General features: G+C 43.3%; 1 protein-coding gene across 1 annotated transcript in view; it reads right to left on the bottom strand.

Annotated features, from left to right (window-relative positions):
* The window catches only part of LOC139915761 (putative flavin-containing monoamine oxidase A), a 62,519-nt gene extending 61,035 nt beyond the window's left edge, over nucleotides 1-1,484 (bottom strand). The window contains exons 1-2 of the mRNA XM_078288893.1: nucleotides 1,367-1,484; nucleotides 1,145-1,232 (exon numbers count right to left, since the gene is read on the bottom strand). Coding sequence (XP_078145019.1) covers nucleotides 1,145-1,232; nucleotides 1,367-1,484 — 206 coding nt within the window. The remainder of the gene's footprint in view (nucleotides 1-1,144; nucleotides 1,233-1,366) is intronic.
* Nucleotides 1,485-15,038: the final 13,554 nt, after the last annotated feature.

The raw sequence follows: 15,038 nt of genomic DNA, 5'->3' as shown, positions 1-15,038 counted from the left end.
ATTAGCCCTAAGTCCTTTATCTAAGTTCTGATTCATATCTATGCTTATATACTGTACATCCCTCACCATTTTCATGCAAGTTAGCTTCTCATAAATGCTTACTTGCTCCTTTGTATACTCCAACCAAACTGAAAAAATCAAAATGTCCTTGTATAGAGGGTAAGAGGCTAATTATTGATCTTTGTACTTGTATTCAACCACTCTCTATTACTGTTAGGACTTTGAGCAAAGGCGGAGCAGAACATACCGACTTGCCAGCACAAGAGGGCAAAGGATGCATATATTGCAAAATACACTTTATACAGTATATCTAAGTAGCCTCTACATCACATGGTCAAGGTGCCCACCATCAGTTTGTGTCACGTCCAGCTTGCATCCCTGCTGCCATGTGTGAGGCGGTTCTCATCAAATGCAAACATGCCCTCTCATTTTCTAAGTAGTGGACATACTCCACAGTGACAGGCACCCTTAACTGTTGGGGTGCAGCAAGGGTCAGATCGATAGCAATCCGTAAAATAATCCTCAGTCTGTGTCTGCAAGGCAGTGTGTCAGTAAGTGGATTTGTAATGATTCTCATCTGGATGAAGCTCACCAGTCAAACTGAAGTTCAATTTCTCTGCCTGTTCCGACATTACCAGCACTTATGGTTTCCTTCAAGGTCTTCTGCAGAATGGACTATTTCGTACGACTAGGGCGTGAAAAAACCCAAACTATCTGTGATTGATTCTCCATTAAACACTTTCAGCTATTTTCAGCTTGCTCCAGAATGACTGATTGTTAGCCTGTAATCCTCTCACTGTAACCACTTTGCAGACATTACTTCTACAGGCCAAATCATTTTTAATTTGTCGAATGTACAATTTAACTCTACTGTATTTCCATTGCTACCAACTGCTTTTCAATAATACAGGTCAGAGAACAAATTACTATCATGAGCAAACTACTCCTCTAATTCTGTTCTTGTCAACTGGAAAATGTCTGCAGGCCATATTCCTAGAATAGAGAATAATCTTAGAATAATCAGTGATATCTTCTTTTTTCTGATCTCAATTGGAAAGACATCTTGATTTATCACTTTTGCATGTGTTGCTTTGCCACCTGGCCACCTCTGTGTTCTTGTAATGAATAAAATGACCAACATTACCTTCCTACCCACTGCCCTCCAAAGTCCCAGCGATCAACACCTTTGTGTGCTGGTATTTCTGTGGACACCGTGCGGCCGCCCACTCGGTCTGGGAGGCACACAAGACATGATTAAGTTAGACAGAGCAGTATCTCTTCTCAAGAATGACTAAACTAAACAAACCCACTAGAAAATGATTCACTGTTGCATGTTACAGTCATGATACGGTCAAACTTTACAAACCTTTTCCTTCCAGTATCAGCATTCTTAACTCGACATTCCTTTTTCTGAGCAAATGAGCCGCGCTCAATCCAGATATTCCAGCGCCGACAATAATAACGTCCCAAATTTCTTCAGTCATACTCAAACTCAAGTGACTGTGACTTTATGTGTCAAATGAGCATGTGCTGCTAAACTGTGAAAAAAGAGACAGAAATCCCTCTTGTATTCCCTTGTCTTCTCTGTATCAGTGAGGTTATCTGCAGCACCATGGGCTGCTCTCATAATAGTGCACTTTGGAATTAAGAGTCACTGTGCTTTTGACCTACTTGGCATAAATCCCTATCCTGTGTAAACTTCAGCAATAAAAGCCATGAGAGCCTTTACAGTGATTTTAGAACAGCGAGGAGGCATTGTTAAGTGCAAAGTCTTGGGTGGCTTATGCTTTGTAATACAATTGTGTTAAAACATAACGCAAATGTCCTTTTTTTAAAATTTTGAATCAATAATTAATAATAATCAAATGTTATGCATAAATATACGTACATGCCATATAAACATAAATACACAAAATTACAAAAACATTTATCTTTAATTTGTATTTTACACAGATGTAATATGTATCAAATATGTGGGTTTTTTTTTTTTATCAAGGATCAAAGCTAAGAGACACATTCAAAAGGTTATTTGGCATAAAGAAATGTCCATAATTTTCACGGACATTTTTCCCTTTCTCTAGCAATACGTACTGTGCATGTGCACACCTGAGACCTGGTTGACAGTTTTATATAACAGAGTTAGAAATAACCTCTATTATGAATTTCTACAAAATTGATATGCTTCTCTTACATATGTATACGGTAGTTTTAGAGCCACCTGGTGGGTTAAAAGCGCAACTGCATAGATTCCTTCCTTCTCGCGCACCGTACGTGCCTCAGCAAAGAAAATACTTCCAAGCTGGAGGTGGGTACACGTGAGCAATGTTGCAACCAATATTTCTATGTTTAATGCTTTAAAATTGTTTTTGTAACCTTCAGTAGCATGTATTTTGACTGTAAGCACTACTAGCATGTAATTGGAAAGTTACAGACATTTATGTGCAAGAATGGTAACTTTATCCACGAGTAGCACTTTTGGTTGCATGTTGAGCTAATGCTAGTTAGCTAGCCATGCACTTGCTGGCTTGCTCCCGGCCGTAATGTTTAGTAATTATTTTACATTCATTTTTCTACTCTTTGTTATACAGATCTTAATGCTTGCAGTTGCATAACACACCGTTGATGACGATTGTGTGTGTTGCTGATTTTTGTACCAGAATAAAGAGAGAACCAGAGTGAGAGCAAGTCCTGTGTGGCCGTGCCGTCCTTCCTGCACCATAAACATAAGGGGACACATCCACCATAAGTCCACAGAAAGACACGACCCGTTACACTGGTGCCGTGACCACGTGATTCAAGGTCTGCTCGATGCAGATCGCCTGACCAAGGGTGCAGCGTGGATTGCGTGGAAGAAGTTCATGGTGGAACGTCATCTGTCCTGGAGTTTGAGTTATGGTCAGGTACTCAGGACTGTCAAAGCCTCACTGACTGAATAGGGTTCTGGTTGAACTGTTTGTATTTACACTTTCAAGTCTGAATTTGAGTTTTATTTTATTGTCTTTTATTTTTCTCTGTGTTTTCGTGGTAAAATGGCTAGTAGGTTTCAGCCAAGTGATGAGTCTGATTATAGTCACTTCTCTTTTGGGAGGGGTAGAGGTGTAATGGGGGTTCATTTGCAGTCCAGTGGGTCTGTTGGGAGAGATGTGGGTGCTTCGCCTGTGTTGCCTGCAAGAGATAGGGATTCAGGGTCAAGTCAGGATCCGGCTGGGTCACCTATGGGACAGATGTCACGGGGTGGGCCACATCATTCAACACCCAGTGGTGAAAGTGACACGTTACACCAGTTCAGTGACATGATCTACCAGTTAGGCTCACAGATAGGGGAGTCTATTGCAGCCACACTTATGTCTAGTGGTGCTATTGGTAATGTTGACCAAAGTAGTGCTCCTTCACACAACCAGGCCACTCAGCCTTGCGGCAATGTGAATACACTCAGTGAGAATACACGCATTAATGTAATTGTAAAATCTGACAGGGAACCCGTTATTTTCAGGGGTGATAATACTGACAAATACACAGTGACTGAATGGGTTGAGTTGATGAAATCTTACATCAGGAAGCAAAACTATGATGTCTCATTGCAGACAGAAGAAGTAATGGGGAGGTTAATGGGGAAAGCCAGGGATGTGGTTAAGATAGGCTTGAGGAGCGACCCCTCGCTTAACACTTCTCGCACCCCAGATGTAATATACAACATGCTGATACAGTATTTCAGTAACACGTCCTCATGCCTGCCCCTACAAGACTTCTACTCAACTCTACCAAATCAGAGAGAGAATCCCATTGACTACTGGATACGCCCAACAAGGCTGCAGACATGGCTGAAGAAGGTTTAAAGCATCAGGGCAGACACATGGAGAGTATGGGAGGAGAAATTGCTAAGATGTTTGTGAAGCACTGCCCAGATCCAGAGCTTGCATCTGTGTTTAAATACAAGCAGATACATGAATGGACATCAAAAGAAATACAGGAGAGGATAGATGAATATCAGCGGGAGCGGCTGTCTTCTGTGAGAGTGCACATGCCTGAGACTCATGCAGCAGCACTGTTTTGCAATGAAGCACGTACAGAGCCTCACAATACATGTAGCACAGAGACATCCAGTGCTAACTCTCTCTCGACCCCAACTCTCTCTCTTGGGGTTGTGCCGTCTCTCTCTCCCTCACCTGTCTTGTCCCAGAACCAGCAGCAGTCTTTCTCTCCAGTCCCTCAGAGCCAACAGCCATATCTCCCTCCCTTGCCACAGAATCAACAACAGACTCTCTCTCCTCTGCCACAGTACCAGAGGCCCTCTTCCGTACCACAGAGCCAGCTGCCTCCGAGTCAACAGCATGGCAGTGATGCTATGCTTGGTGAGATGATGTCAATGCTCAAGGAGCTTCTAACTAAAGTGCGGGTTGGAGATGGAAGGCCCCTCTTGCGGCGTGGCGGCGGACAAGTTCGGAACCCGGCCTATCCTATCCATGAAACGAGCTGTCAGGTCTGTAATGATGAAAGCCACACTACAGAGTCCCACTGTCGTTCTGCCCGTCTCTGTTTCACATGTTTCAAGTCCGGTCACACAAGGCGCTCATGTCCCAGTAGGACCTCAGCCCGTGACAATGTGCAGGGAAACTAAATGACCCGTGCTTTAAGGGAGGCCACACGGGTCATGACAAAATCTCCCACATACATGATGCTGCAGGGCTATACAACAATGTTAAGGATTTGGATGAGTCAGAGACTGTTATCATTCAAAACACACAAAACGTCAGGAGCAGTGACAGTCTATTTTACACTCCTGTTGCAGTTGGAAACAGAGTGACTCTTGGTGCCATGTTAGATAGTGGTTCGATGGCCTGCTCATTGAGTGAAGAAGCGCAGAAGAAGCTTATTGAAGCTGGTGTTTTTGATCTGAGCAGTCAGGAGGTGTCAAACGCCGTTTTCATCGGATGTGGTGGTGTTCGTGTGAAACCTAAATCAGTGGTGAATCTTGAGATGGAAGTCTATGGATGTAGAGTATCAGTCCCCACTTTCGTTGTGGAGAATCAACAGGATGATTTGATCGTTGGCTCAAATGTCATCAGGCATTTAGTCCGTCAGTTCAAGAAAGATGCAAGCTACTGGGAAGCCGTGTCGATGTCTGGCTCAGGTAACCAAGAACTTGTACAGTTCCTCTCTCTACTCGCTGGCCTGGAACGTTGGTCTGATGACGAGGTCCTGGATAAAGTAGGCACAGTCAGATGCAACAGAGCTGTCACCCTGCCGACTGGCAGTGAGTATCTAGTGTGGGGGAAACTTCCTAAAAATGTGAGGATATCTCCAGGCAGTACTGTCGTGACGGAGCCAACCTCTTCTCACTCTGCGCCCAGGGGCATCATGGTTGCCAGGGTGGTGACACCTCTCTGGGGTGACAGATGGGTTCCACTCAAGATCCTTAACATCTCAGACAGCCCTGTTACCCTGCGGAGGAACGCCAAGCTTGCTGATGTCTACACCTGTCTTGCGCTGGAAGATATGGAGGTCCCAGAGCTCAAGAGCTCTCACCAGGCTACATCTGTCGAGCCTGCTGGAACATCAGCTCCGACGGGGGATGTCAAGGCTGTGCAGGAGAGACTGGAGCGTGTCGGCCTGGGAGACCTGGACCTCGAGTCTTGTGATGTATCAGCAGATTGGCAAAGCAAGTTGGCTGATCTTGTGATCAAATATGAGGACATCTTCTCTCGCCATCATCTGGACTGCGGTGAGGCCAAGGGGTTCGTGCATAGGATTCGGCTCACAGACGAGAGGCCATTCCGTCTGCCCTACCGACGTGTGCCGCCTGCCGAATACCAAAAGCTCTGCCAGGTTCTTAATGAGATGGAAGAGAAAGAAATAATCAAGAAGTCCGCCAGCGAGTTCGCCTCGCCTCTCGTCCTTGTATGGAAAAAAAATGGCGACTTGCGGGTGTGCACAGACTTCCGATGGCTCAACAAACGAACACTGAAGGACGCTCATCCCCTGCCGCACCAAGCTGACTGCTTAGCTGCCCTGGGTGGAAATGCATTTTTCAGTACGATGGATCTGACATCTGGCTTTTATAATATGCCACTGCATGAAGAGGACCGCAAGTACTCTGCATTCACGACACCCATGGGTTTATACGAGTACAACCGTCTCCCTCAGGGCTTGTGCAACAGCCCAGCCAACTTCATGAGGATGATGACCTGCATATTCGGCGACCAGAACTTTCTCAGCCTGTTGTGTTACCTCGATGACTTGCTGGTCTTCGCACCAACTGAGGAGTTGGCTCTGGAACGGCTGGAGATGGTTTTCAGTCGCCTTCAACCACACAACCTGAAATTGGCCCCGAGGAAGTGTTGGCTGCTCAGGAGGTCCGTGAAATTCCTTGGGCATGTCATTGATGAGTCTGGTGTGTCCACAGACCCTGCCAAAGTCGAGGCTGTCAGCAAAATGACCACTGCAGATCTAATGGAGCCTGATGGAGTCACCCCGTCTCAGTCTCGTGTCAGATCATTTCTGGGAATGGTAAACTATTACCAGCACTTTGTGCCCAATTACTCCACTATAGCGAGACCTCTCTTTGACCTCCTGGCTGGCCAGAAGCAGAAGCGCAAGGGGAGACCACGCACAAAATGCACTGCTCAGTTCCGAAAGTTGACACCTGCTGACTGGACGCCCGATCACCAACAGGCATTTGAGGATCTGAAGGCAGCTTTGGTGACCTCAGTAGTTTTGGCCCACCCAGACTTCACTCGTCCATTTGTGTTGTCCACCGATGCCTCCTTGGATGGGTTGGGTGTGGTTCTGTCACAGGTTCTGGAGGGTGACTGTGTGGCCCGACCAGTGGCTTTCGCCAGTAAATCCCTTTCACGAGCTCAGAAGAAGTACCCCGCTCATCGCCTTGAATTCCTCGCGTTAAAGTGGTCCGTGTGTGACAAGTTTAGTCACTGGCTTAAGGGTCATGTCTTCACTGTGTGGACGGATAATAACCCCCTCACACACATCATGACGAAACCACGACTAGATGCCTGCAAGCAGCGGTGGGTGGCAAAGTTGGCGTCCTATGTATTCGATATCAAGTACATCCCTGGCTCCAAGAACATTGTTGCGGATGCACTGAGCCGCCGGCCGTTTGTGAAGTCAGCTGTTGGGATGAGGTTGCTTCGATACCCTTACAGTGAGCTCCTCGTGAAAGCAACCCCTATCTCTTCTGACTCCGTCCAGGAGGCCTTCAGACAATCAAGCAACAGTCGAGATGACTGCGATAGCAGAGGAAGGGAGGAGCCTTATGTGTCTGAGTGTGTCATGAACCGGTCCTTGTCCAAAGAGGAGGTCTCTGCCATCCTTGAGACACACAGCCTGTGGGAGTCTAGTGCCAGGACGCGAGCTGTTGATGTTCTCCAGCTGCTTCCACAGCTAATTCCCCCTGACGAAGATCCCCTGCCTGTGTTCTCTGAGAGTGAGTTGCGTGAGGGGCAGTTGAGTGATCCTGTCCTCTCCAGGGTTTTGTACTTTGTGGAACGCGGCCGACGTCCGTCCAGGAGAGAAAAACCCAAGGAGCCTGTCGTGGTCATCAGGTACCTCAAACACTGGGAGAAATTGACAACTTGCAATGGTATCCTCTACAGAGTGTCCAAGGACCAAGTCTCTAGAAAGAGGAGATACCAGTTTGTGGTCCCTGACTCCTTCAAATCTGAGGTCCTCAAAGGCATTCATGACAGTGCTGGTCATCAGGGGCAGTTTAGGAGCTTGAGTCTGGCCCGTCAGAGATTCTTCTGGCCTCACATAGACCGAGATGTCAAAGACTATGTCCGCCAATGTCCGAGGTGTGTCATCAGCAAGACTGCTGATCCGGAGGGAAGGGCGCCTCTGGAGAGTATAAAGACCTCTGCACCTTTAGAGATTGTGTGTATCGATTTCTGGACTGCAGAGGATTCTAACAACAAGTCTGTTGACGTGCTGGTAGTGACAGACCATTTTACCAGGCTAGCACAGGCCTTCCCTTGCCGAAATCAGTCCGCTAGACAGGTAGCAAAGCAACTCTGGGACAAGTACTTCTGCATTTATGGATTTCCTGAGAGGATCCACTCGGATCAGGGTGCCTCATTTGAAAGTCATCTGGATAAGTGAATTGTTGAAGGTTGCTGGTGTGAGGAAGTCCCGGACGACTCCGTACCATCCGATGGGCAATGGTAGCGTGGAACGCTTCAACAGGACGCTGGGTAACATGATTCGAGCCCTCTCGCCTGATGCAAAGCACAATTGGCCCCGATACCTCCAAACCCTAACGTTCATGTTCAGTTCAGTTCCACGTCTCCCAGTTGATGTCCTTTTCAAGAACATCCTGAAAGATCCGGAAATCGGCAGTTATGACAGCTATGTGGTGTCTCTGATGAGGGACCTTCAGGAGGCCATGGCTATTGCTCAAGGACATGTCGACAAGGAGCAGAGCTGTCAGGCTGAACTCTATAACCGCCGTGCAAAGGGGAAGTCCATCACTGTGGGTGACCGAGTCCTGGTCTCGAACAAACGTGACAGAGGGAAACGAAAGACAGCGGATCGGTGGGAGTCCGCGATTTACACTGTCGTGAGTGTGAATGCCTCCACTCACACATATCGGATCAGGAATCCTATGACTGGACAAGAGAGGGTCGTGCACCGTAACCTGCTGATGCTTGTTAACTTCTTACCTGTGGATGTGGACAGTCTCTCGGATCGCACCTTTGTGTCCTCCTGTGAGAATGAGTCAGGTGATGTCACTGTCGTGGATGGATCGGTTTCTGTTGTGGAGGGGGAGGATGCTGGGAGCAGGACTCAGGAGTGAGTCGGCAATCTGACAAACGCGTGTGTGGATAATCATGCAGGGGATGGTTCGCCTGGGGATGTCCTGAGTATGGACGATGAGTCTGAGCATGCAGGCGGTTCGCACCCTCAGTCACGGACAGAGATGAGCTCTGAACACAGCTGCACACATGCCTCTTCAGCTGACACTCGGGAGTGCACACACACACTCCATACATTCTGTCCACTCAGGCAATGCACACAGCGTAAAAACACCCTCCATTCTCTCTGATTCAAGCACCATGCTCAGAGTCAGAACTCGTGTTGGACGAATAGTGAAGCCAGTTAATCGTCTGCTGCACCAGATGTCCAAACAAGGTGTTGTTAGCGATGCCAGTCAGCTCATTGACAAAGTCTCTAAGTCAGTGTTTCAAGTATTCCAGTGAAACAATGGTTTTCAAGTGTAGCTTGGTTTCATTGTAGTTTTAGTGTATTCTTCAGAAAGTTTTGATATGTCATTGCTTCACCATAAATGACTCCAAGTCCAGGTGTAGGGACCTGTTTCTATGTATGGGACAAGGTTTGTGTGGGGTGTAGTCTGCATCCTGCTTCCAGAAGCTGGTAGAGAGTTAGGCGCCTCTCTCTTTCCACTTCATCCTTTTGGGGATACTTTTCAAGTTGGAGTGTTTGCATAACCATGTCAAGTTAGGTTTTCTTTTGAGATATTATGGTGAATGTAATGCTTTGCACATCTAAAATTTTGGGCGAAATTCAGTGGGGGTGGGTGTAACAGAGTTAGAAATAACCTCTATTATGAATTTCTACAAAATTGATATGCTTCTCTTACATATGTATACGGTAGTTTTAGAGCCACCTGGTGGGTTAAAAGCGCAACTGCATAGATTCCTTCCTTCTCGCGCACCGTACGTGCCTCAGCAAAGAAAATACTTCCAAGCTGGAGGTGGGTACACGTGAGCAATGTTGCAACCAATATTTCTATGTTTAATGCTTTAAAATTGTTTTTGTAACCTTCAGTAGCATGTATTTTGACTGTAAGCACTACTAGCATGTAATTGGAAAGTTACAGACATTTATGTGCAAGAATGGTAACTTTATCCACGAGTAGCACTTTTGGTTGCATGTTGAGCTAATGCTAGTTAGCTAGCCATGCACTTGCTGGCTTGCTCCCGGCCATAATGTTTAGTAATTATTTTACATTCATTTTTCTACTCTTTGTTATACAGATCTTAATGCTTGCAGTTGCATAACACACCGTTGATGACGATTGTGTGTGTTGCTGATTTTTGTACCAGGTAGGCTTTGTTAAATGTGGGTTTCACATATTGTCGTTGCATGAAAACCTCGTAATTCCAGCTTTAGGATTTACTGTGTTTTGTGTGAAATGAAGGCTTTTGTTGTCTTTCATGGGCTAATAGTGTTTCATATCCCATTTATAGCCCATTGTAGAATTTTAGAAGTATATGGTCAACAGTATAAAAGTAAACTTATTTTTCTTAATTCCTAAAATATTGATACGAGGTTTTTGTACAACAGCAATAACATGTTGCACTATATAGGACTCAGACTGATGTTCCATTTGTTGTCTATGGACAAAATGTTTATTTAGAATGTTTTAGGATTTTTATTGTGAATGTAAAAGAAAATAGCTCTTATTGTTTAGGTGCTCTATAGAAAATCATACATAATATTACCACTATACGATCACGTGTTTGTTTTATACTAGAATGTATAGAAAAATGTATTTTATATTAGTCTTTTGTAAAAAAAGAAAATACTTCCAAGCTGGAGATCTTAATGCTTGCAGTTGCATAACACACCGTTGATGACGATTGTGTGTGTTGCTGATTTTTGTACCAGAATAAAGAGAGAACCAGAGTGAGAGCAAGTCCTGTGTGGCCGCGCCGTCCTTCCTGCACCATAAACATAAGGGGACACATCCACCATAAGTCCACAGAAAGACACGACCCGTTACACTTGAAGTGTTCTGTTTTGCATGAGACATTTATATGGACACATTGAATTATATTGAAAAATGGAAATATCAGGCCTTGAAATAGTCTGTGGTGTGAGCTACCACATATATATTTGTGGTACAAGTCTTGGAGGACAGACTATGAAGAATGAGAAGAAGAATGAAGAAGGTTTCCTCCTGATGGAAATTATATCTGCCACAATGCATGGGATGTCAATGGGAACGGTACATTGTATTATTCTTGTACAGGTAAACACTGAAATGTAGGAGGCACAATACCATTCACTACAAAATGTGGTCTAAGTGTTTAAATAAGAATTGCTGCCTTATAAGGTGGCTGGTTTAATCTAAAGCACTTACAATATGATGAGGCCTTGCATGTTTAGCAAGGACTTACATTACATTACATTACATTACATTACATCATTTTGTAGACGCTTTTGTCCAAAGCGACTTACAATAAGTGCATTTTGTCAACGCATGTCTGGATCCCTATTGTACTTGTTTGAATTGCTTGTTTTCTTTGTTTATATTTTTCCACTAAAAGTGTTTACAGCTCAGAAATTGTGAGTCCCAGAGAAACCAAACTTGGCAGGTAGACTCCTATGGTGTCCCACTGCTCAGGCGAGGTCAAAAACCAATGTTACATGATGGTAACGCTATATTTAAATGTCAAATATTTTCAGATTTAAAAGGCCATAACGCTCACAAACTATGTCCGACTGAAACAAAACTTGGTATACATACGCAACTGGATGTGCTCTACAACTCTGTTTTCGGCAATAAGACTATGTCAATTTTTGAGCTATTGACACAAAAATTGGTTCATAGCTCAATATCAGATAAATAACATGGCCACGATCATAACTCTAGAACCATTGGGGCAATCATCATAAAATTTGCTGTGTGGCTAAAAAGATAAAGCACAAGACTGGGGATGAAGAGGTTACTGGTTCCCTGGGTATGGAAATTTGGCATAAGACAATAAGACAATATTCCGATTAAGCTGTTTACATGGGTTGCTTATAGAACTATTCCATTCATATTCCTGTTTACATGCTGTGGAGCAAAGTCCGATTAACAGGACAAAGGAGAATCACTGGAGACACGGACAGTTTAAGACTTTATTGAAGGTGCAAATAGAATCCTGAGCAGCATAGTGACAGTCTCAGCCTCACCCCCAAAAATGTTGGGACTTCTTTTTTTGGGTGTCAGTCATCCTTTTCCTCTGTAAACAAGTTTGCAACCACTGGAAGATGTAGAGCATCTGTCGTCAAGCTGGACAAGCTGAAGTTGGATTGCTGCTTGTATTTCAAAAAGCTCTGAATCCTCCGATAGAGAGTCACAGTTGGATTAAAGTGTATACAAGTCTAAAATGCCCTTCAATAATGCCACTAAAATCAGAAAACTCCACATGTCTTACTACATGACCTTATCCAGGTTAAGGTAATCAGAAAATCTTGTTCACATGCCAATTTCTTATTCAGATTATTGTCTTAATTGGGTTAATAGCAGATTCTTGCTATCCATGTAAACGTGGCCACTGTTAAATTCTGCATAGCATTTTGGATGAGACACTTTTAGTTTCACTATTCACATTTACGAAGCCTTAATATTTCCTAAATTGGTATAACTCTCTTTATTGTAGGTGGCATGGTGGCTCAGTCGTTAGCACAGTTGCTTCAAAGTAAGAAGGAGCTGCATGTGATACCAAGTCCTGGCTCTTTCTGTACAGAGTTTGCATTTTCTCCCAGTGTTTCCGTTGGTTTCCTCGTGAAGTTCTCTTGAAACTGGACTGATGAGATTTGAGTCAAGTTGGAGGAAATTGGCCACAAAATGGCAAAAATCATTACAACACAGCTACTAAAAAGGACCCAGGCTGTGCCACTGACTGATATAATTACAGTTTTTCCACAACTGCTTACACACATTTACTGAAATGATACTCCAAGTTTCCCAAAACTGTAAACACAAAACCAAACCCCACACTGCTCTGGCCAAACCTCAGACTTCTAAGACAAAATGAAACACGTTGGGGAAACATTTAAAATAAAAAAATAAAATAAAATTCCTCGTCCACCTCCTCTCATTCACACTCTTTCTCCACTGTTACCATCCATTGTTCCAAAACATATAAACTCACCTGTGGCTCTTATATTCATCCAAGATTCTGCTGGTTTTTTCTACAACTACACTCGTTGGTGTTTGCACCTTGACCTGTGTGTATTAATTGGGTTAAGTTGTAATGACTGGGGTTTTGGATATCGAATGACAGTGGTTTCTATATGAAAACATGGGGTTACCTGTACTTTATGAAGAGACTCTTATAGCTAACGTAAAGGTTTGGGATGTTTTGTTCACAGAAGCAGTGTCAGTGTGTAAGTGATTGTGAAAAACTGTAAATAAGTCGATATTCTTGATTTGGTTGATTATTTAAAGAAGTTGTGTACAATACAGTTTTTTAAATACCATAGAAGCGAAAACACTGTTGCAGTAAGCCATATTCTTACCTATGGCCAAAGGAACATATTTTCTGTTGTGACCATAATGCCACCAATGCATGTGTGTTCTTATTCTGTGTCATTTAGGCCAGTCTAATAAACCTGCAGAGGATGACATGTACAACAGGAGATACAGCATTTTCACTAATCCATTTTCTGTTTGTGTCATTTATAAAGAGGTGTTTCCCTGTAGATGTGCCACAAAGATATGTTTGTTGGGTTGCATACAGCCTGGTGGTGTACAAACCTTGCTTGTTGTTTTCAGTTGAATAACCAGTTTCTTGTCACTTGAGACCTGAGAGCTGCCCCGCGTCTCTTTGGCCCCCTCATTATTTGAAACCACAGACATTTGACAAACGGAGGGTGTTAAACTGAGTTAAGTTGTTTTTCATCCTGCAGGATGTTGTGCTGTTAGGCTTTATGTTCTTATTTGATGTAAGTGTATGAGGTTTTATTTCAATCTGTCATGTACCTGTGTCAACTCAACAGGAGATTAGTTTCATGGTGCATTATGTATGCGAGAAATGAGAGGGTGTGTACTTGTGTGTTTCTGTGTGTGTGCGGGTTAGGGGATTCGCTCTTCATTATGAAGTGTATGTTTTTGAGGATGTTTGACTTTTACAGACAGACAGACAGATAGATAGATAGATAGATAGATAGATAGATCGATAGACAGACAGACAGACAACCAAATAAACAAACATGCAAATAAATAATATTGACTGTTAGACAAAGCCAATAGTAGACAAATCAATGTGTTCGGGGGTTTCTCCTTCAGTACTTTGCAACCCTAAACACATTAGCACACCATGACTCCAGCCACCTCATCTGCATAAACCCATCCCATTGGATGTGTGCTCCTCCTGCTTTACTTGGTACTTTGCTTAATACCAAGGGATAGCTTGATATTGTTATTCAACTGCTTAGACGCTCACTTCTTAGAACACATTTTTACAGATTGGTTTCCATGTAATTTGGTTTCATTTAGTGTACTCTTTTTTTTTTATCTTGTTTTTAATTGTCTGGAATTTTTATTGTTTGTCTTATCTTGTTTATCTTGTAATATTTTAGAAGTGCAATACAAGTAGTAGTAATAGTAGTAAGTAAATCTTTATTTATTTAGCACCTTTTAAAACCGTAGTGCTTTACAACAGTGAAAAATAAAAGGTAACTAAATAAAAATAAAAAAATATACATAGAAATATCTATATGTATACATGCACACATGCAAAAATACCTACATATACATATACACATAAATACACACCTGTATATACATGCAAACATGCAAATACATAGGAGCAAACATGCTGTTGTATAAAACATAGTAGTAGTACTACCACATAGTAGTAGTGGTATTTAATGGGAGGAGGTATTTGGAAGAGTTAGATGATCAGCAGTGTCAACAGGTTAACAGCTCAATAACAATACCGAGCTATTCCCCTGGTAAACAAGTAAAACAGGTGGAACGCACATCCAATGGGAAGGCTTTATTTGGCAATGAGGAGGAAGTAAAGGAGAAGCCGACTGTAATGAGAGCAAGAGCACCAGGCAACACAATGCTGCTTGATCCACTGCGCTCCATGGCCACACTTTTGGATGTAGCACCTGCGCTCAGGTATTATTACTGCTGTTAAGCAACTTTCACATTAATTTTCAATATAGAATCTGCTCTTGTCTTGTTTTACTTAATTTGTCAATATGATACAAATATCTGAGTAAAAGCTTAACCATTTTCTAATAATTCTTACCAGTTGAAAGAAATGAAATATAGCATAAGT

This window comes from Centroberyx gerrardi, chromosome 2 (assembly GCF_048128805.1).
Source record: "Centroberyx gerrardi isolate f3 chromosome 2, fCenGer3.hap1.cur.20231027, whole genome shotgun sequence".
NCBI lineage: Eukaryota > Metazoa > Chordata > Actinopteri > Beryciformes > Berycidae > Centroberyx > Centroberyx gerrardi.
Note: the sequence above shows the minus strand (reverse complement) of the source record. Positions and strands in the feature narration are given on the sequence as shown.